The 24116-nt window shown below is 36.0% G+C and overlaps 2 protein-coding genes across 5 annotated transcripts in view; both read left to right on the top strand.

Annotated features, from left to right (window-relative positions):
• Nucleotides 1-24116, top strand: part of LOC149530562 (floral homeotic protein APETALA 2-like) — an 87177-nt gene that overhangs the window by 24991 nt on the left and 38070 nt on the right. For 2 of the 4 annotated variants that reach the window (XR_016358433.1, XR_016358432.1), the window contains exons 5-9: nucleotides 9808-9953; nucleotides 10113-10157; nucleotides 10279-10385; nucleotides 10514-10570; nucleotides 11793-11919. Coding sequence is in view for 2 of the 4 variants with exons in the window: in XM_089808598.1 (XP_089664724.1) it covers nucleotides 9808-9953; nucleotides 10113-10157; nucleotides 10279-10385; nucleotides 10503-10570; nucleotides 11793-11912 (486 nt within the window). In the remaining 2 variants the exon portion in view is untranslated. Of the gene's footprint in view, nucleotides 1-9807; nucleotides 9954-10112; nucleotides 10158-10278; nucleotides 10386-10502; nucleotides 10571-11792; nucleotides 11920-24116 lie in introns of all 4 variants that reach the window. The other 2 variants (XM_089808598.1, XM_089808597.1) reach the window with 1 other exon arrangement.
• LOC149530563 (uncharacterized) lies at nucleotides 17378-18181 on the top strand. Its single transcript, XM_089808213.1, has one exon. It carries the CDS (start codon nucleotides 17378-17380, stop codon nucleotides 18179-18181), a length of 804 nt encoding a protein of 267 aa, XP_089664339.1.

Here is a 24116-nt window from a genome sequence, read left to right on the forward strand (position 1 = left end):
ACAAGTTACAATTACCAATAATCAATATCTCAGTCGGCTACAATCATTAGTTGAAATAATTAAACTTTATTTCCCAAAGCAATGAAATCCTTCATTGGCCGATCCTGTTCGGTAAACACTGTTCCAGAACTGATTTCCAGTGTTAACCAACTGAAGCTCGGTTAATACTATGAACCCTACAAAATCCTTTGGAGACCGAGTGAACTCGGTAAATACTGAATTTCTTTTGTTAACCTTGTGAGCTCAGTTACCACTGACTTCTGCCACAAAATCTTTCGATGCCCGAGTAAGCTCGGTAGACACTGTTTTCACAGAGTAATTTCTAGGAATGCTCAGTAGACTCTGAAATTTGTGTTGCTGACCAACTGAGCTTGGTAGATACTGTCTGTCAATCGATATAACATTTGTGTAACATCAAAGACAACACACAATTAAACAATTGTATCCAACAATCTCTCTCTTTGGCATTGATGGCAACACAACATGTCATAGCGCAATGAAATTTGAAAACAAGTCTTTTCTTGACAAAACATTTCTCCCTCTTATATTTTATGCCACAAACTTCTCTAATGCAGTAATCTCCCTCTGTGAAGGAATTACATAGCTTCTTTTCCAAACAACAACCTCTCCTTTAAACAAATTCAAATTTCAAAAAGATATAACAGTAAACTCTCCCTCTTTGACAACATATGTCAAAGACAACACATACCAAATGAGTAACAATGTACCTTAAGTACTGATTTATATGCAATGCTCCCATGACTATGCTGCATCAACTTATAGATCTTCAACTTAGTTCCTGTTGATGCATCACTAAAAATTTATTTTAGTGAGCTTTAGATAGGGGAATGACCCCCAACTTACCTCTTAGAGACAAGAATACATCCTTATGTAATGGCTTGGTGAATATGTCAGCAATTTTTTTCTTTTGTATGAACATATTCCAATCTGATTTCCTTATATTGTACCAATTCTTTGACAAAGTGATACTTTATTGCAATGTGCTTGGTTTTGGAGTGCATCATTGGATTCTTTAATATGTTAATTGCACTTGTATTATTATAAAACATAGCAATTGGTTCTTTGATCTCAACTTTCATGCCTTCCAATAACTATTTGAACCAAACAATATTAGAACAGTTCACTGCTGTTGCAACATACTCTACTTTAGTTGTAAATTGGGATGTACAATTTTTCTTTTTACTTGTCCAAGACACCAATCTCTTTCCAAGAAAGAATGCTCCACCACTTGTACTTTTTCTTTCATCAATGTTTCCTACCCAATTAGCATTAGTAAATACTTTCAAGTCCAAATTTATACCATAATCCATAATTTTCAGTGCCTTTCAAGTATCTCAAGATCCTCTTGATTGCCATCATGTGATTTTCTCTGGGTTTTGTTGAAAATCTTTCCACTATACCAACTGCAAGAGCAATATCAGGCCTTGTATGAACCACATACTGTAGTTTTCCAATCAATAATCTGTATAAGGTCTGATCTACCTCTTTTGAATCATCATCTTTGGTAAGCCTTAGTCCAGTACACATGGGAGTTGCAATTGGTTTTGAATCTTCTATACCAAACTTCTTGAGTATCTCCTTGATGTATTTAGACTGAGTGATGTAGATACCATTCTTGGTCTGCTGAATTTGAAAACCAACAAAGAATTTAATCTCACCAAACATAGACATTTCAAATTTCTTATTCATTTGTTCCAATTTTTTTTTGCATAGATCATCATTTCCTATAAACAAAGCATCATCCACAAATATTTCTGCTAAAACAATCTTGTTATTTGGTCCTTCCTTGATGTACAAGCTATTGTTATCATTAGTTCTTTGAAAACCAATTTGAATAAGATAGTTATGCAATCTTTCATACCATGCTCTAGAGGCTTGTTTTAGACCATACAATGCATTGTGTAATTTGCAGACCATGTCCTTTTTGTTTGGATCAACAAAACCTTCATGTTGCTAAATTTAGACTTCATCCAAAATACCATTGAGAAATGTAGATTTGACATCTATCTGATATACTTTAAATCCTTTATGTGCAACATATGCAAGTAGGGTCCCGACACCTTCCAATCTTGCAATAGGAGCAAAAGTCTCTCCATAGTTAATTCCTTCTTCTTGAGAGTACCCTTTACATACCAATCTAGCTTTGTTTCTTGATACCTTACCATCTTCATTCAATTTGTTCCTGAATACCCACTTAGTTCCAATTACATTTTTATATTTCGGCCTAGGTACAAGAGTCCATATTTTGTTCTTCTCTATTTGCTCTATCTCTTCATTCATAGCCTCAATCCAACTTTCATTTTCCAATGCATCTTTGACATTTTTAGGTTCAAAATCAACAAGTAAACAAGTACCTTTTAGCTTACTTCTTGTCACAGTACCTTCAAATTTGTCTCCAATAATCTGATTTGGTGCATGATGTCTCTTGACATACTTGGCCAATACAGGTTCCTTGCCTTTTGAATGAATTGCATTTTCATCCTCTTGAACTTCAACTTTAGGTTTTGGCTGCTCAGACTCAATAGGGATTTGCTCGGTAGCATCAGAATGTGACTCAGGTTCCTGCAACTCGGTTTGAACTTCTTGCAACTTGGTAACTGAAGATTCGGAAGTAGAAATCTCCTGATTGACAAGTGTATCTAGCATTGTATCAAGTTCAATGAAAACAAATCTCCTGTAATCTTTTAGTTCCTTTTTGCTTTCTTCTTCAGTCCTTTCTACAAACTCATCAACTTTCACATGTGCACCTTTTATGAGTTTGTGAGTAGACAAATTCAAACATCTATATGCCTTACTCTTGCAAGAATATCCAAAAAATATACCTTCATCACCCTTCACATCAAATTTGTCTTTTCTAGATTCTTTCAAAATGTAACATTTACTTCCAAATACTTTTACGTAACTTACATTGGATTTATAGCCATACCATAACTCATAGGGGGTTTTGAATGAGTCCTTCCGTTGTACTCAGTCCAAGGTATGAACTGCAGTGTTGATAGCTTCCTTCTGGTATTTGATAGCAATGTTCTTTTTAATCATCAGAGTTCTTGCACAATCCATGAAAGATTTGTTCCTCCTTTCAGCTATTCCATTCTGCTCAGGAGTTCGAGGAGCTAATACCTATCTTTTGATTTCTCTTTCAATGCAAAAGTTATTGAATTCATAGGAGATGAATTCACCACCTTTGTCTGATCTCAAACATTTCAATCTTTTCCCTGTTTCCTTTTCTACTTTGGCCAAATACCATTTGAACTTCTCAAATGCTTTTGACTTCTCTCTCAGATACATGACAATCATCATTTTAGAGTAGTCAACAAAAAGAATGAAGAACTTTTCTCCAGTATAGCTCTCAATTTCACTAGGTCCACACAAATCAATATGTACAATTTCCAAAATTTCTTTAGACTAATGGTTTTTACTTTTAAAGTTAGTCTTTCCCATCTTACCAATCTGACAATTCTTGTATAGACCAACATTAGGTATCTTTATACTAGGAATGCCTCTTATTTTTCTGAATTTGCTTATTTTCACCAGGATATCAAAATTCACATGACATAACCTTCTATGCTATAACCAACTTTCTTCAACTTGAGCAATAAAATATGAGCATTCACCAAGTTCAAGATAAAACAAGTTACCTTTTGTTTGTATGCTTTATCCAATCAACTTTCCTTTGTCATCCAACAATCTTGCCTTTCCATGCATGAATTCCACCTTGACTCCAATATTGATTAGCTGTGCCCCACTCAACAGATTATGTTTTAGTGCTTCAACCCAATAGGCATTATCACATACAAGTTCTTTGGTTAATGAGATTCGGCCTCTTCCTTTATGCAACAAGGTTCATTATTTTCAAACCTCACACTACCACCATCATAGTCTTCAAAATGTTCAAACTTTGTATTGTCACCAGTCATATGATGAGAACAACCACTATCTATGATTCATGTATCATTTTTACTTACATGAAAGATAAGTTCCATCTTATCTTGCTCCTCATTATCAGATTCATCTTTCACAACAATGTAAACAATTTCATCTTCACTATTATTAGAATCCGTAGAGTCCTTAGCCATAAAACATGTTTTCTTACCTTTGTCCTTGAATGATTTGAAGTCTTTCTTGCCATTGCACTTGTGACCTTTTTTCTTATCCTTGTTTTGCTTGTTTGGGCACCTAGCAACAATATGACCAATTTCCTCACATGAAAAACAAATTAGAAGAAGCTTACCTTTGTATTTTCCTTTGCCTCTAGAATATTTTCTTGCAAGTAGAGCTTCAATTACATCAAGATCATTGTTAGAACTTTCTTCTGATTCTTCTTCACTTTCTGATTGACTGTCCTTTATCTTCTTGCCCTTTTCTTTGAGTGAAAACTTGGCTTCAAATGCTGATTCAATGTTCTTGGAAGTTGGAACATAATTGTCATAGTTATCTAGCTGAAATGCAATCAATCTTCCTACCATGGCATCCAAATTTATCCTATCATTTGCTTCACATCTTCTTTCTTGAATATCCTAAACTGTAATTGCATAAATGAGAAGCAATGTTCTAAGAACTTTACTTACAACTATTTCCTCCTTGATATCTCCTCCAGAAGCCTTGATTGCACTGATACTTGCTTTGACTCTTTTAACAAATTTGGCAATGTTTTCATCCTCTCTCATTCTCATCTCCCTCTTAGACTTTCTGCTTTGGCTCTCCTCACATTGTCATCACCTCCATAGATTTCTTTCAGCTTGTTCCACATGGCAAAGGTAGTTTTGCAATCTTTGATATCATCAAATTCTTCATAGCTTAGAGTAGATGCAATGTCTATCATCATGGTGTTATGAGTCTTCTTCTCAACAATGTCATTGATAGATAATGTACTAGAAAGAGTTGTATATGCTTCATCAAGATATTTTAATCTTGTATCTCCAATAGAAGCCAAATGGAGTCTCATAAGTCCTTGTCATGCTGAAATGTTATCCTTGTTAAGCTTTGGAATTTCCCTCTTGTAAGACATCCTGATCTTTAGTTTAGATCTTTAAAATTCTTCTTGCAAGCACCAAAAACTCTAATACCAATTGTTGGAAATATAGATGGAGTAACTGAGAAAAGGGGGAGGGATGAATTAGTTACCTCAAAAACAAATCCGCAGATCCCTTAGATGTCTTATAAAACTAGTTACTGCTATCACTTGGTAAACATATAGAAAAATACTATAACTTGGTAGATGCAGTGTTTGTTAACTTTAACAGAACTTAAACATTCAAAAAGATTAACATGCATGCATAAAGGAAATAACATGAACACATGAGACACTAGATTTAATGTGGAAACCTAATATGGAAAAAACCACCAAGTAACTAGCTACTAATTTTCACTCTTCTGAAGTAAGCCCTATTAGGAGTCAACCCAGTTCAAGGTTACAAAACACACTGTTAGGTGTGACCTTGTTAGAGGATTTAATCACCCTGTTAGGAGTGGCCTTGCAAAAGGATTTTAGAACAATTCAATAGAACTGTCACTTTGTTAGAGGATTTACAAATGGCTGTTAAACCAACTCTGTTAAGAGATTTTAAGAATCACTGCTACAATGGTGAGAAAGTAACAATGAATTGACCTAAATGAGATGCAACTGAATTGCTGATACAGATCTCTGTTCTGCTTCACTAGATCCTCTCTGATCGAATAAATCTTTACTGCTCCTCAAGAATACCTGACTATCCTTCAAAGTTCGCTCACACTTTCCTCTTCAAACAATCAATGCACTTGCATGCTCGCTCATTACACTTTAGAACTCTCAACTTGACCTTTTATTTATACCTTACAAATTATCAAGTCAACTTATTTACAAGTTACAATTACCAATAATCAATATCTCAGTCGGCTACAATCATTAGTTGAAATAATTAAACTTTATTTTCCAAAGCAATGAAATTCTTCATTGGCAGACTGTACTCGGTAAACACTATTCCATAACTAATTTCCAGTGTTAACTAATTGAAGGTTGGTTAATACTGCGAACCCTGCAAAATCTTTTGGAGGTCAAGTGAACTCGATAAACACTGACTTTCTTTTGTTAATCTTGTGAGCTTGGTAACCACTAACTTCTGCCACAAAATCCTTCGATGCCCGAGTAAGCTTGGTAGACACTGTTTCCATAGAGTAATTTTCAAGAATGCTTGGTAGACTCTAAAATTTGCTTTGCTGACCAATTGAGCTCGGTAGATACTGTTTGTCAATTGATATGACATTTGTGTAACATCAAAGACAACACACAATTAAACAATTATATCCAACAAATAGGATAATGTTTCCTAAAGAAAAGCATTCCAATTGGACCCGTAGGAGTTTGGATGGATTAGATTGAATTTTTATGGTTGTTCCAAAGGGAAACTTGGGGAGATGACCACTAGTTAATTTATAAGAGAAGAATAAGATAATGGCTAAGAAGAAATAGAAAAGGAAGACTGAGAGGAAGATGATAATAGATCTATGCATGAGGATAGGAAGAAGATTGGGAATGAGGAATTTCACTACTAGATTGGAAAGGAAGACAATAGGAAGGACACTATGCTTCTTTCTCAAAAAAGAAGAAGCTGCAAAACATGGTGAGGTATCTCGAGGAAAGACTAGAATAGAAGAATAGTGAAAGTTCAAGAAAATCAAACATGGCTCAACACTATCATTGGGATTACCAATAGGTATAGTGACCATAACAATCATGGAGCAAAACGAGAAGAAGACATGCCATGAGGATACTAAATACAAGGAATAGGATCACACAATGACAGAGAGATATTTGGGATTCTCAATGGATATAATGAAAAAAGTGATCACGAGGGTTTGCCTATGGATGTCTAAGATAAAAAATTAACAGAGGAGGACATGTCACATAGGATAGTAAATACAAGGAATAGGATCACACAACAATAGAAAAAGGCCTAGGGAATCTTCAGATTCTCTCACAACAAATTAGAACCTCATCAAATGAAGTTGCACTAGTTTGTTGATGTTTGAGTTTTTGTTGTCTCTTATATCCTAGTTTTTGAAACTATTTCTTTATGATTGCCTTACAACCCTATGTCACTCAAAATATTTATCTTAGTTTATTGGTTGTTTAATTGTTCTTGTTTAGATTTTGATTATCTAGTTAAGGACTAGTCATGAGACCTCTTTAACTCCTATTTTTCTAGTTGTTTTTTTGGTTTCAAGACCTTTTTCATACTTTTAATTAAAAACAAACTCAACCTAACAAAGAGAGGTGTTTAAGAACACTCAAGAAATTCAAGATAGATAACTTTAAACCAATAAATACTCTAATAAAAGGCGCTACTTAGTTATGGTGGTTATGTGGTACTAAGTTATGGTAGTCATGTGTCCTAATTAGAAATGACAAGGGGTCGGTCTTTAGATAATTCACATGGAAATGGGGTTCTACTTTCTCTGTCTGAATCTAAAACCATATCATAAGAGTTTTACACTGGACTCCATCAATTGAAAATATTAGGAAGATTCTTCAAGGGGGTTTTCAAAGGGACTTAGATAAGGGAAACCCCTTCTTGGTTTAGTGCTTATAGAGTTTTTCTCCTTGTTATCCCTATGAATTCTCCCTTCCTTCTCTAGGGAGCCCATCTCTGACTCAATATCAGTATCCCAATCTTTCTCCTCAATGTATAAACTTTTAGATTCCTCAATTTCAATCCCCCTCTCCTCATAGGAAACAAGGGAGTGTGCAGATTTGGGCTTAGATAGGGAAAGGAATGACTTCCAATGTCAAATAGTAAGAAAAATAAAACCCTCATGTAGAATACGGTTCCTAGGGTTCTTCTAGAGTTCCTTAATGCTCATAGTAATAGAGGATAAAAAAATATAGAAAGGAGATCTGCAAACCTTATGCCAAAAGTGGTTGACCAAAATAAGGTGAGGCCCATATACTGTAGTAAACTGACCATTTAAAGAGAAGTACTAAGTAATGACCTTCAGAGCTAGGACTTGTATCTTCTTTATAAGGTTCATGGCATATCCATTCTTCTATTTCTTACAATTTCTATCTCCTTTAATGTCTTCAAATTTGTAGAGAAACCTGGCTTCTTTCACTCTGTTTTTAACCCCCACCAAAGAAAGGAAGAAGAATAGGACATAAATTTCTTAGAAAGTGCATGACGTAATTGTATGCATCCTTCTGTCTTTTTGCAAATCATCATGACACCTTCCAAAGGCTATTATTTCCAGGACACCCTCGAGGAGGTGATCCTTTTCTTGCCACCTAATCAACTTATCACTCCTTACCCCAATGTTGGCCAAATAATCTGCTATAGAATTCCCTTCACAGTACACATGGGAGATTTTGCATTAATCAAAGTACTTACTTTCCATTTTGAGTCATCAATTCATCTTTTGATAGGCCATGAGGGGTCCTGAGCTCCTCTTAGGCATTGTATGATATTGCTTGAGCCTCATCAATCGATCGAGAGGCTCAATCCAAACACATCTGTTGATCAAATGTTTAGTTAGACATAGGCCATTTTAGGTAGCCATAACTTCAGCAGGATGGTTACTTTGACGGCGTAAGGGCGTTGGTAGAAACTCACCATATTCATTTCTCAACACTTCCCCAACCTAGCCGGGCTAGGATTCCCTTTTACCGTCCCATCAAAATTCACTTTTAACTCAGCCGAGAGGTGGGCTTTCCCACACAATATTCTCTCTAATATGCTTTGAAGGATTGGTAGGGATAGACATGTCAAAGCCAAGGACCCAGTCATGCGCAATAGATCCCAATCATTGACAAAAATAACACAACTAGCGCGAGGTTTACAACAAGTTTTTAAGGACGACACTCTTGATTAATGGGAACATCAGAGATGGAGCTAATAGAATCTCCGAACACCTTATTGTTTTTCTCTTTCCAAATGCTCCAAACAAGATGCGGGAGAGGAAAAAGACCAAATAAAGATATGGCAGTATTCGAAGTAGGAGCCACTCATTCAGAAAAAATATGGATAGAAGACATAAGATGTAAAGATGTGAAGAATATTGAAGACAGTTTGAATACTTAAGAGAGTTATGACAACAGCTCATCACCTATTCTTTCCAACTTTGTGCTGAAGCAGACAATTATAACAATTGTGTAAGTGCAAGTATGTATAGTATAAATCACCTTTTCTTAAATTACCACAATTAAGTAGGATTCATTTTTTTAGTCATTTGGAGATGAATGTAGCGCTTACCATATCTCAAAGAATTTGTACCTTAGATATAGTGACACATTATGATCTTCGCCAATAATGCTACAGCCATTTATTCAAGTTGAAATTTCTTCTGTTTGCCTATATCTTAAACTATGTCATTTTGTATTTATATTTTCTAACCATAAATCTGGTTGATTTCGTTTGGTCTAATGGTATCTCAATATAATTCTTTAACTGAACTTCAACTGTGTCATTAAGGATCTAACTATCAATCTCAAAATTAACCAAGCAATTTCAGAAAGCTTAAATAAAATTATGTTAGTCAAAATTGTGCCTCCTAGAAATCAGACTTGGAGATAATCTTAACCCTATTATTCTGAAATCTTCACTGTTTTTATAAAATAGTTATACATTTAGCTTGCAATTGATGAGCTCTTGGTCATTTATGACTTCAATTTCAAAATATTTTTGAACGAAATCTAGAACCAATTTTTCGTAACTCATTCTGTCCATAACAAAACAAGTAGAATACTTCGAAACTTGTATTCAATTTTTGCATTTATCATTTTAATGAAGCAAAAGCTAACCTGTTTGTCATGTCCAGATGAACAACTTTTCGAAAGAAGATTATGTGCATACTCTTCGTAGACAAAGCACTGGTTTCTCACGTGGAAGTTCCAAATATAGAGGCGTTACTCTGCACAAGTGTGGCAAATGGGAAGCCAGAATGGGACAATTCCATGGGAAAAAGTAATGAATATGCTATTTTCATTTTCATTTTCATGCACTCAGTAATATTCAATAACATATTTCCTTAACCAAAATAGTATCCCTACTAGCCTTGCTTTTGTGGGATTTCTTTATGTAACATTCTTCTGGTTAACCATGTTGTTGTAATGGGTGAAGCAGGTATATCTATTTGGGGTTGTTTGACAGCGAAGAGGAAGCTGCGAGGTAGGCTAAATTGCCAATTCGCTTATATTTGGGCAAAACCACATTCGGGAATTAGTCTTTTCAATACATAAATCAGGAGAGTTTATTTCGGAGATTTGGATTTTTTGGCTGAGCTATGTAGGGCGTATGATAAGCAAGCCATCAAATCTAGTGGGAAAGAAGCAGTCACAAACTTTGATCCAAGTTTTTATCAAACTGAAAATCTCGATGAAAAAAGAGAGGACCCAAGTACGTTTTTTTATTACTACGTTGGAAAATGATTTTGATAGTTTTCTTTTCGAAGATCTAAAATAACTTGAAAGCAGGGAAAGTTTAAGATGTATTGGGTACTAATAGATTCTACAGGTGGTTACCAGGATTTGGAGCTTGGCCTTGGCATTGCTGTTCATAGACCTATTCCCACCAAAACAAGGGTAATGTCTATAAGATCAATTATCATGTAATTGATGTTCCTTGGTTGTTGTTTATGGGAATCCATAATTTCAAACAGCAGTTTTTTGGTTGATTACAACTGTGTAATGTGGTTCAAAAAAGTTCATTCTAAGTTTTGTTTTGTGCATGTAGTTTGTGAGCTTTATTGAATCCAATAAATGTCTCTTGGTGATTGTTTTTGGGCGCACACAGTTTGGAACAACAATTTTGTGGGTGTGAATCCAACACACAACATGACTTACTTAGTACACTCTAAAGTTTTAATGCAAGAAAAGCTCTCTGTGGCTTTCAAAAGCTCAAAACACAGACTTATACAGTCAGAGACTGTCTATTTGCTAACTCAAATGACAATAACCCATTCAACTTAATCAACTCTATTTTATTCATTCTCACCTTACAATCAAACTGCTCAATCTGCAACAAGGGAGATTCTTCTCATTCTTCTACCCTCTCATAATCTCTTTTCAAGCCCCCACATGGGCTGTGATTTTCTCTTCACTCTTGCTCCGCATCAGCAATTATTTCTGCTGAGTTCATGACCCATTTCCTTCTTGGTCGTTTTTGTACAGCCATACCACCTCAGTGCTTCTCCTAAATAATGACAACTTTATATGAACAAGTATCAAATAAATATGAACAATAAAATAGACTTAATTAACAATATTAGATTTCTACAATACATTTCAATGTATAAATTGATTTCTGGATTTGATTGTGTATATTTTTTTTTATCATCATCGTTTGAAATCACATTCTGTGATCTATCATCAGAATGAGAGAGTCAAGTATCAAATAAATAGACTTAATAAACCCAGATATAGATAAATGGAATAAATACCAATAATAATCAAAGTTCTACACCTTCTGATTGCTTAATATGAGACAATTAGACACCACTTATTCAATGAATCACTCTTCTTATCTACGCACTAACTTATTTTGTGATCAATTCTGGTTTTTTGGGTGGGCTTATTGTGCTTATTTTTATCTTATAGATTCTCGAATTCTACTATTATATCAACCCCCTTGACTCCATTTCTCACGCTGCATACTCCTATTGATTGTTGTTCGTCATATTTTCAATAGTACTTAAAAAATGCATTGATTGTTCTTCCTCAATTTTTTTTAATAGTAGTTAAAATATGTATTGACTGGTGTTCTTCTCATTTGAGTTTCTCAAATATTTGGTGTGACTGTCATCAGATGGAAGAAGCGAGTTCTCACAAAGAAAGTTCTTTGAAGATACCCGCCTGTGTACATGAGTCAACAGCTAACTCTCAGAACAGAAAGAATACCCATTCTACATCGTCACGGTTCCCTTGATAATAAGGCAAGTTGAGTTAATTCACACACATTCAATATCGCAATCCACTTAAACAATTTAGTTTGTGAATGCAATGCACTTATAGTGATTTTTTATGATCATGTTGTTAGTTTTGGGATTCTAGGGTTTTATCTGATTCTGATTCACCTCGCACGTGTTTCATAATAAGTTTGCCTTGGCAAAATTAAGGAGTGATATGTTTTAGTTTTTATTTAATAATTTTATATGTAAGGTACAGTCATCTATCTATATTTTCGGTTCAAACGTTCTATGTATATTCATTTATCTATCTATAGATCAGTTAAAATATTTATTTATGTATGTTCATTTCTCTTTATATATATATAATCAAATATTCTATTTTTTATCTATTTCTTTTTCACAAAGATTATATTTAGTAAGAAAATTATGATAGAATGAATATATTTGTATGTATGTATGAATTGAGAAATGAAAAATTCATATAAAGAAACAAAATAATATAGAATTGATGAGCAATTTATCTATATTTAGCATAATGTTAATTTCCAAAGTTATTCGATTAGTCACTATTATATTAAAAGAAATTAAAGTTTTGATATTAGAGTATAAATTGAGATATGAAGACAATTTCCTTCAAAGATTTACGATTCCTAGTATTATCTTATAACTATAGTTTGTCCCAAATACTTCATACTCACATGAATATACCAGCTGGTTGAGTGAGTATGCATGTATGCATGAACTATGAAGAATTGATAGAAAAAATTGAAACAAAATAGAACTGATAAATCATCTAGAAAGAGACGTACATAGTTTTGATTCTATAGTAGAGATTTATAATTCTTGATGTGAGCTGCAACTATAAATTGACCTCAAATACTTCAGTTTTACAGAAATATCCATTTGTACTATATATATATATATATATATATATACAAACTCATTCATTTATGTGTTTGTAGACACACCAATACATACATTGTTTGTTTATATGTCATTGGAATTAAATTTGAGGAATGAAAGATTGATGTAAAGAAATTAAATAACTTGGAAGTGATGGACAATTTAATATTTTGTATGATATTGATTTTGACATCTATTTGATTATATACTATTTTGGAAAAAGAGGGGTAAAAATTTATTAAGAGAGAAAGAAATACAACAAGGAGAGCTCAATAAGGAGCTCGATCCTGAGCAACAAGATCATCAAATTCTTGCACCATCTCAAAGGAAAGTTGCCCCCTATCCATAATATTCCAACTCGGATCATGACTAGAAGCCCATTTGGCTAAACAATTAGCAGCTCTGTTCCATTCACGAGGAATATAAGTGAACCAAATGAACTGAAAAGAGGTAGAGAAGAGAATAATTTGATTAACAACAGTGGCCAGCTGCCAACTAACATCCTCAAGCTCCTGTGAGGAAAGCAAGTTCACCACCACTTGGGAATCAGACTCATAGATAATCTTACTCCATCCCTGCAAGCAACACTGTTCCACAACATATAAAATAGCCTAAGCTTCCATGAGATTGTTAGTGTAATCACCCTTATGAACTGAGAAAAAGAATTTAACATCACCAAAACTACAACGAGCCACTCCCCCAATACTAGAAGGGCCTGGATTCCCTCGGGAAGAACCATCAGTGTTAATTTTCAGAACTCCACAGGGAGGAGTCGTCCAATGCCCATCTCGATTCACCCGACCTTTCCTCTAATGCTGAAGCTGCCTGGACACAGAAGGAAACCTTTGAGCTGCAACGCCATCCTGAAGATGAAAATTGAGGCGATTGCATATAGCAAGATCAACAAGATCCATACCCCCATCTAGCTCACACTTCACTTGAATAGTTTTCTGAAGAGAATGTGAGATCTTCCACCAAAGATGCAAAATACCAAGCCAAACATCTTGGAATATTTGACAATTCCTCTCCAGCTAGATATGCCAAAGCATGAATGATGGGCCAGCAATCCAAGCAGCATGGAGAGGAGAAAACTTGGAGGGAGCATTGCCCAAGCGGCCCTATAACTCAGGCAAAGAGGAAGCATGCCTACAAGAGCAACCCAAAGCACTCCACCAAAAGTGCCATAGTTGAATAGAATAGGAGCAATGGAAGAACATATGGGAGACAGACTCCTCCCCATTACCACACAAAACACAACAAGAGGGGCCCTAAAATCGACGTTTACAAAGATTATCCCACATAAGACAGCGGTTGTGAGCCACTAGCCATAGGAAAAAAATTGCACTTGGACCAAGAAAGTTTATTCCAAACTTGCTTCCACCAAGGGACCTTAGCATTCCCAAATAATTGTCTAGTTATCTCTTGATACCCAATAGAGACATGATATTTACCATACAAGGTACCTCCCCAAGCCAAAACATCTGGACCTAGCAAAGAGGAACACTCTCTAGAGGCTAGAATCTAAGAAAGCTCCTGACGATCCATGTCTGTGCCTCCAGGAGGCCAATCAGAAGAATGCTTCCATCTATAACCAACATGTCTCGATTGATAAGGAGTCTTGTAATGAACCACTTTATCCCATCTAGCAGCATGAAAAGAGTCACAAAGAGTTTGAAGATGAGGGTACATGGATAAAATGGATGGGAATCCATCCCAAGCATCAAACCAAAACAAAGCCTCGAAACCTCCTTTACATATCCAGAACATACCCCTCTTGACTAACACCGCACCTGTCTTCAAAGTATGCCAAACCATTGAGCCACGATCTTCAAGAGGAAGTGCAGAAATAGAGCAAGGATCAACACCATGAAAATATTTATAAGTGATAATATGAGCCCAAAGTTGATGTTGTCCAAAGCACCATCACCATTAAAGTTTAGCAGCCAATGCTTGACTACTCAAGGGAGCTGATCGAAGACCAAGACCACCCTCCTTTTTAGGTCTACAAACAGTCACCCAACTAATCAAGCTCCATTTAGTACTATGCAAATTACCACTCCAAAGGAATTGTCGAGAAAGAGCATCAAACTCCTTGAGAAAGTAAATAGGAGCAGCCTGAACCATGCTTCTATAAATGGGAAGAGCTTGGATAACAGATTGAAGAAGAGTAACCCGAGCAACAGTAGAAAGCCATCTATGAGTCCAATGATTTATCTTATCCTGAAGCTTGGCAATCAAATTTTTCCAAAAGAGATGTGGCTACCTAGAAACATCAATAGGAATGCCAGGATAAGTCAAAGGAAGTGACCCAATCTAAAACCACAGGATACCAACAATCTTGTGTTGAATAGAATCAGGAGTGTTAAAAAAAAATGGAAGATTTGTGCTCATTAACTTTCTAGCCTGAAGCTGGCAAATAAATGTCCAAAGTATGTTGAAAGGCTTCAACTTCCTTGATTCTAGCAAGACCCGCAAGAGCAGAATCATCAACAAATTGAAAATGGGAAAGAGAAGGTAAACCATTACCCCACCGCCATCCTTGAATAGAATTCTGGGACATCTGATACTTAATGAATCTACCCAAGTCCTTACCCATGATGAAGAATAGATATGGGGAGAGAGGGTCACCCTGGCGGAGGTCTCTAGAGGCACCAAATAGCTGAGAAGGTTGACCATTAAGAAAAACAGAAAAAGAGGCAGAAGTAACACAACTCATAGTCCAACTCATCCAGTGAGAGCTAAATCCAAAAGAAAGAAGAACACTCCTTAGGAAACTCCATTTAACTCTATTGTAGGCCTTAGCCATATCCAGCTTAACAAACATTGTTCTCTCCCTTGAAGTAGCCATAGAGTGAATAGCCTTAGTAGCAATAACCACCCCATCCAAAATTTGTCTTCTAGCAACAAAACCACCTTGTTCTTTTGAGATAATAATGGGAAGCCACTTTTTAATTCTCTCAGCAATCAAATTAATAATAACTTTGTAAACCACATTACATAAGGCAATTGGTCTAAAAAATGCCAATTGATTAGCACCCTCTCTCTTAGGAATAAGAGTCAAGAAAGTAGAATTCAAATCCCGAAGCATCTACTTGCTAGAATAGGATTCCTTAACCACCTCCAACAAATCATGGTTAATGATGTCCCAAAATTCCTGAAAGAGCTCAACTGGAAAGCCATCAGGACCAGGAGCCTTCCCCTTAGGCATGCCAAAGACCACCTCCTCCAGCTCTTCCAAAGATATTGGACGCATGAGATAATCATTCATTTCTTGAGTGATAAGGGAAGGAATACAAGACAAAATAATATTTTCTTCATTATTAGTAGGAGGAGAGTCCTCAGAGAAGAGGGTAGAAAAGTACCGAGTAGCCTCCTGGAACAAAGCTGGCAAGGAATTTAGTTGGATACCTTGAGAATTAACCAAAGAAGAGATATTGCTCTGATTCTGGCAAGATTGCACTATTTTATGGAAAAAAGCAGTGTTCCAATCACCTTCCTGGAGCCAATCAACTCTAGCCTTTTGCTTCCAAAAAAATTCCTCTTGAAGTTCCCATTCTTCTAGAGCTCTAGAAGCAAGGGATTCAACCCTTCCAAGATCCTCTAAGAAACCTTGATCTCTAATCTCCCTTGTGATGACATCAAGATCTTCTTGAGCAAGCCTCTTCATAGAGTGAAGGTTCCCAAAACATTGTCTATTCCATATCCTGAGCTTCCTTTTAACATATTGAAGCCTTTTAGAAAATGAGAACATAGCAATACCATATGCAGGAGCACCATCTTTCCACCAACATAAAACAAAATCACAAAGAGAGGAGTCAGGAAGCCACATCAACTAGAACTTAAAAGGAGGATGCTTTGGAATACAAGCCCCAATAGTAGAAAATTTGATTGGCCAATGATTAGAACCCCTCCAATCAAGGATTTTCGAAGAGAGAGTAAGGGTGCCACTAACCCAGAAGCAAGAAACAAGAAATTTGTCCAAACATTTTGAGATAGCATCAACTCTAGTTCTTTGATTATTCCAAGTATAGAGACCATTAGAAGGCTTAACAACAAAGAGATGCAAAAGAGATATGTGTTGCCGAAGAAGAGTAGAAGAAGGCCCCAGTGTAGCCAAACCACCTTGCTTCTCCTCCAGACTTAAAACTAAATTGAAGTCCCCTGCTAACACCCAAGGATGATAAGGGTGACAATTTCTAACATATTATATACTATATGAAAGTATTAAAGTAAAGTGATTTTTCCTAACTTAATTTATTAATATTTTAATAGTCACTTCTAGATATTGTATGTATCTTTTATATTAGTTTTTTCTATTATTTGTATGTTTCTTCTTAGAAACATCTTGACCCACTCTCTTTCAATTTTCTCAAACGGGGTCTCAACTTTTCCTTGTTTCCATGCTCGATTCCTCATGTTGATTTTCTCATTAGCATTGAGAATGCAATTCAATCTCTTCCTTTGGTCACCACTAAGGAAGTTAGAAAAGATTTTGCTATTGCTCTCTGACACACTAAGCCTCCCAAGCATAACATACCTAAGGCTGAGTTCTTAGCCTTCAAAAAGCTTGTGGGCAACAATGACCTTGTTATTGTTAAAGCTAATAAGGGCAATGCCACGATCATTCTTGACAAGGCAGACTACATTTCCAAGATGCTTAAACCTTCTTTCTGATACCAATAGCTACAAGGTTGCTCCTCGCAACCCTTGTGCCAACATTCTTAAAAAGGTTAAAGCAGCTATTTCTAACTCTTCTTTTGAGGCTAATATTAAAAAACGTCTGTTGCCCACCAAAGAGGTCACTCCTCGGATTTACAGGGTCCCTAAAATATTCAAAAATGATAATCCTCTGAGACCCTTTGTGGATACCATTGATTCCCCTACCTACAATTTAGCCTCCTACCTTGCCAAGCTTTTGCACCCCCTTGGGGGTAATTCAGACTCCTTCGTCAAAGACTCCAACCACTTTGTCCAATTCATCAAGGAGGTGAGACATGATAGAGATGACATTTTGGTGAGCTTTGACGTTGTGTCCCTCTTTACCAAGGTCCCCATTCCTAATTCTATTGAGTTAGTTAGGTGCAAATTCAATGTTGAGGTTGCCTCTCTTGTGGAGCTATGCTTGCGCTCCACTTTCTTTTCCTTCCAAGGTGTCATTTATGAGCAGGTTGATGGGGTAGCCATGGGCTCGCCCCTTTCTCCAGTAATAGCCAACCTTTACATGGAGCTTTTTGAGGATATTGCCCTGCGCTCAACCCCCCTCAAACCCAAGTGGTGGAAGCAATATGTAGATGACACCAATGTTTTTTGGCCCCATGGTCTTGATAGATTAGAGATGGTCTTGATAGATTGGAGGATTTTCACAACCACCTTAACAATCTAGTTTCATGCATATCGTTTACCAAAGAAGTCGAGTCTGACAATCATCTCTCTTTTCTTGATGTCCTTATCATCAAGAAATTAGATGGCTCCTTTGGTCATGGTGTCTTTCATAAAGCCACCCGTACGAACCGTTATCTTCAAGTCACCTCCCACCATCATTTGAGCCAAAAAGAGGGCATTCTCAAAACCCTAACATTGAGAGCCCATCTGATTTGCAATGTTGATCACTTACCTTAGGAACTCTCATATCTTCGGCAAGTGTTCCTGTGGAATGGTTATTCCAACAAGAAAATCTCCAAAGCCTTCCACCATGCTAGGTCCCTTGTTTGTTCCCTTCTGGTCCCCCCACCCACGCCTCTCGATCCTACCCCTTTCTTCTCCCTTCCCTTTATTGAAGGCATCTTGCACAAGATCTCTAAAATTTTAGTAAAAAAAGGGGTCTGGGTGTCCTTCAAGCCCCTCTCCACTCTCAATTGTTTCCTTCCCCCTCTCAAGGACCCTAGGAATTCCTATTTGGAATCCAGAGTCTACAAAGATCTTTGCTCTTGTGGCATCCCCTACATAGGCAAAATAGGTTGCTCTTTTGTCACCAGAGTCAAAGAACATGCAATAGATATTAGACATGAACGGGTTCTTAAGTCCACCCTTGCTGAGCACTCATCCTCTACTAAACATCATATTCATTTAGAGGACACTCTCATTGTTTCCAAGGAACACAAATTCTTCAAAAGAAAGTTCAAATAGGCAGTTGAGATATATAACAACCCATCCAACCTCAACCGTGATGATGGGTGGCACTTAAACCATTCTTGGTGTCCCTTGTTGTCGTCCCTTCAAAATTCTAGCCCCACCTTGTCTTGACTATTCCTTGTCTCCCCGTTGATTCCTTCTCCCCCTCCTTGGTCTCTCTCTCTCTCTCTCTCTCTCTCTCTCTCTCTCTCTCTCTCTCTCTCTCTCTCTCTCACCCCCCAATGGGGCTCTCTTTCACTCAATGGTTTTGTATGTCTTTTCCTTCCTCTCTCAATCTCGTCCCCTCTCTCACTCTAGTTCCTCTTGGGTTTTTCAATTTTTTCGTGTCCTTGTTCTTTTAACATTTTTCTCCCCCTTGTCAGCCCCTTTCGTTTTGGTGTCTTTTATTTTTCTCTCTTCCTTGTTAGTTTTGAGGTTTATGTTGTGGGCCTTCATACACATACACACACACACACTCTCTCACTCTTGTCCACATCGTGTTTGTCTATATATTTGTATGTAGGTATGTATGTATGTTTGTTGGCATGTAGGTATTCACACTTATAAACTTTACAAAAGTGTTTGTATGTGTACGTGTTTTTTTTTGTCATTTTCTTCGCATTCGCATATTTACACACACACACACACACACACACGTCCATATACATCGGCATACTTATATATCATTACATGCATTCTCGTGCATTTAGGTACATATGTATATGTGCATATGTTTAGGTACACACATATAGGTTCTTACATACAGGTATATAGTTAGACTCTTATATATGCCTATCTGCATACTTGGTTTCTTCTTTGCTTATATCCTTCTTGCTCATTCTGCCCATCTTCTCGTATCCTTGTTTATCTTATTTCTTCTTTTTATCATTCTTATTATTATTGGTTTTCTCATTAGTATTATTTTATTTTTACTATGTCTATTTTATTTTATTTGACTTTCATTAATTTTTTTGTCTCTCCTCTTTCGTTATACCCCTCCTTCTCAACACACACACCTCATAGTTGTAGGTGTGTGTGGGTATGTACACACACACACACACACACACACACACACACACACACACTTACTTCTATATCCATTGTTTTTGTGACTCATTTCCAATTCTTATTTTTGTTCTTTATTTATATTTAATTTTTCTTTTCTTTTTACCTTACCTCACTTTATTTATGTATATATAGTTATATATCTATATTTTTGCTCTTTTTTATTGTATTTTATTCTCATTTCATTTTAATTTTTAAATCTTTATTTCTTATTCTTTGTTTAGCTCTTTATTTATATTTCATTTTTCATTTTACCTTAACCCTCTTTCTTTTAGATTCCTTCTTCTTCTTTATTCTTATTCTTAATTTCTTTATCAACTTATTAATTATTTATTATTAATCAACTATATAATTAATTAATTAATGAACTAACTAGTTAATTAATTAACTAACTAATTTTTTAATTAATTAACTATTAAATTAATTCAATTGATTAATTAATCAATTATTTAACTTAACAACTATTTAAATAGTTAACCATCTATCTATTTCATTCATCTATTAATTAATCAATTCTCTCATTAATTTTTTAATTAATTTTTAATTTTCAATTCCATTTTTATTTTAATCAGGGTCTTTGAGTTGCTGACTTTGGTCTTCTCTTTGTGCCTTTCTCATCTTAATTCTTGTTCTTTTATGTGTTCACGTGTATGATTTATGGGTTTCCTTTGATTGGTCTATTATCTATCTTCTTTCTCTTTCTCTTTCTCTTCTCTTGCATGCATCCTGATGATTGATCACAGAGTGTGATCCGAAATGTTGATGTAAAAAATTGTTCACACAATCAAATCCAGCAAACAAATCATAACAACATCTATTTTGTGTACTGTATAAGAATAATTCATTCTTTGTAATTGACTTGTCCACTATTTTACCAATTATTTGTCTAATATGCTATCAAGGGCAAGATTTTAAATTCTTCTATTGAATTTTTTTTCCTTCAAATTTTTTTAGCAAATTTTTCTAAATGAATTTGAAGAAATGTGTGGGTTTGTTCTAAGGTAATACTCTTCCCTACCCATGTTTGTTTTGTCTTGTAGAACTTAGTTTTAGTCATTTTTTTGTTTCAAACAATGAATAAGACCTGCAACTCATTATTTGATTACCATTTAAGGTTTTTCCTATTTTTGGTTCATTTTTTCAAAGATGCAGTTCACCTTTAGGGCTTGATTTTCTTCAACCCATGGTGAAATTATGTATTTTGGCTTGCACGTTTCTTTCTCTCTAGAATGATGACCTTCATTTCTCAATGAATGCATTTGTGTGTTTTTTTTTTAATCCATATGAGTGTGTCTCCCACATTAGATGATTATTCCTTTCTTTTGCAACTCTTTGTGGTCAATCTGTCTTTAAAAAAATAACACTTCTTTGTGCTTTTTGACCATCATTGTACTCAATTTAGTTTCTCACATGATATCCTTCAAGGATTTTGGATTCTCTTGGGTATCATGCCATTTTTTGAATATTTTTGTGTAGCCGATTAGGATTTTTTTTAAGTTCTCAATTTATTTGATAGGTTCAAAATATGATTTTAAATAGTTGGGAGGTTTTAAAAATCTCAATGGGGTTGCCCTCAAATTTTTCTCTATTTCATTTTCCATGCCTTGAATTTTGTGCTACATAGAATTTTATTTCATTTATTTGTCTTTGATGTGTTTATGAAAACCTTAATTGGGTTGTCTTCATAATTTTCTAGGTGTCTCAGTTTTTGTGTTTCAAATTTTGTGCAAATAGATTCACATTGAAATATATGCACACATTTTCCTTTGTAACTAACACATTCAAAATTGTGTGTTTAACCATCAAGACTTCTTATTTTTTGTGCCTCAAAAAGTGTGTAATGATATCATTGACAAAATTTTTGTTAGTAGGCATTCACAAATTGAATGGCAAAAATTATAATACGTGGAATCAACTTATGATGACAATCTTTAAATACTAACGTCTTTAGAATATTATTTTTGGCAAGACTACTTGTCCTATAGATGGAGTAAAATGTTAGGATAATCTTGATTAGCAATGTTTTAGATTAAGGTAAAAATAGGTTTTGAAGGGGCCCCAAAACCCTTTACATAAAAAAGAAAGATATACCATGAAGCCCTACCAAGTTTTAAAAGGACCTAAAACTAGCTAAACATCTAAACCAAGTTTTACTAGGACCTGAAACTAACAGATGTGTTCAGAAAAAGCAACCAAAAAATACACTGGAACCTAGAAAGTAAACAGACTGGAGAGCAAAGCAACCAGAAAAACCTCCCAGACAAATAACAAGCAAGCCAGTGCCACAACCCACTTACCACCACAAAAAAACCAGTTAGAATAGGGGAACTTAATATTTGCCTTTTGATTTGAAGTTTCCCTTACGCGACATAAGGTTCATATCTAAAGGGGGAGTAGAAGGCTTAGATCTCTTACTCTTAATTGCTATCCACCCACCCTCAATCTTCGCAGCCTCAGCAACCCAAGCCTTAGAGGAAATAAAACAGTGGAACCCGAGGGGTGCCGAAGCTGCACCAATCTCCCTATGAGAATCAAATGACAACTGGCTCTTAGGAAGAGCATCCGAAATAGGGGTAGAGACCACCTCCTCTACCATTGGCTCCAAATGAACGCTAGGAGAGACCTTAGCTCAAAATCCACAGAAGTATCCAAGGATTGTTTCACCATATAGTGCTTAGAAGAGGCCCTTGACCACTAAGAAGGTGGTCACCTTGATTTAGACTTCCCAACAACACACCTAGCAGCAATGTGACCATTCAAGTGGAAATTCCTGCAACGAAAGGGGATACCTTCGAAATCCAACGTTTGTGTCCAAGAACCCCTCGAGGAATCCAAGAAAATTGCCTCAAGGAGGCCCTTAGAAACATCCAACTCAACAAGAAAACACACACAGGTCAAGTGGAAAATATCAGACGTGTCAGAATCCACATATTAGAAATCACCAATAGCATTCCCAATAGTTTCAAAAACCGAATCATGCCAAAGATGTATCGAGAGATTCGAAAGCCGGACCCAAATAAGGAACTTGTTAAAGGACTCCAAAAGTGGATCAAAATCCATATGCCACGGTTTGGCTATAAGTGGAAATCTGCCCTCCCAAGAAAAACTATTATGACACAAAATAATCTTCCTGTCATTAGTACTTTCAAACTTTGCTATAAAGAAGCCTTTCACACATGGAAAGATGTGGACGCAATTGTTTATAAGTGGCACCCAATTCTTGGAGATCCATTCATGTAGATTAGCAAGAGAGGGCCAATAACCCTGGAAGCGAAAAATGGCAGCAAAAGAAGAAGGCTCTTTTGCTGTATGGAAAATATCTTCAACTGATTCTAGGTCAAGAGAAACCTTAATAGGCTTTAAAGCACTTGCATCACATGATAGGCTTAGATGAAACAACATGAGGGAGAGCTCCATGTATACTAGCTTTGAAGGTAGCCGCATTTGCGAAAGTCCTTCCCCCTGAACCAAGAAACCTTGAACGAGGAGTAGGAGACCTAGGAACTGAACGAAGGGTAGAAGCCCTATCCCCACCTGCAGAAGAAGCCTAGTGAAGTGCAAATGGATCCCTAACCCCATCCGTAGATTGCCCACAAAAATTAGCTCCTCCACCCGAACGACCGGCGGGAGCAGAGACCTCCATGTTACCGAGCGCTAAAGCAGCAGGAGTGCCATGAGTGAGAGATCCATAATTTCGAACAGGAGATCCAAAATTTTGAACAGGAGCCATAATCTTAGTTTCTTGATTAGCAATGTTGAGACATTGGTATGCTCATCAAACTTTTAGTTGTTGATGACTAGCTCCTACAACATCCTTTTGGTAAAACAACTACAAACATTTAGTGTCCTCTAAGAGGTTTGCACGAAACTTTGAAGAAGATATTCTTGCATTCTTTCAAATAAACATGCTCTTCTCAATCATGATAGACGATCAAGTATCCTTATAGGATCATCTCATTAAAATCAAGTATATTTGTGATAAGTTGAAATCCATTGGACATAAAGTGGAAGAAGGCATGATGGTCACCCTCAAGAGCCTCCCATCTTCCCATGAGCACTTTGTTGAAAAGTTCAATATTTTTTCCACTCATTGTGATGTTTCATTTGATGATCTTTGTATGATGCTTCTACAACATGATTGC

The sequence above is a fragment of the Cupressus sempervirens genome, chromosome 11, assembly GCF_028749045.1.
Source record: "Cupressus sempervirens isolate cs-2001-9-10 chromosome 11, ASM2874904v1, whole genome shotgun sequence".
NCBI classification, from domain to species: Eukaryota; Viridiplantae; Streptophyta; class Pinopsida; order Cupressales; family Cupressaceae; genus Cupressus; species Cupressus sempervirens.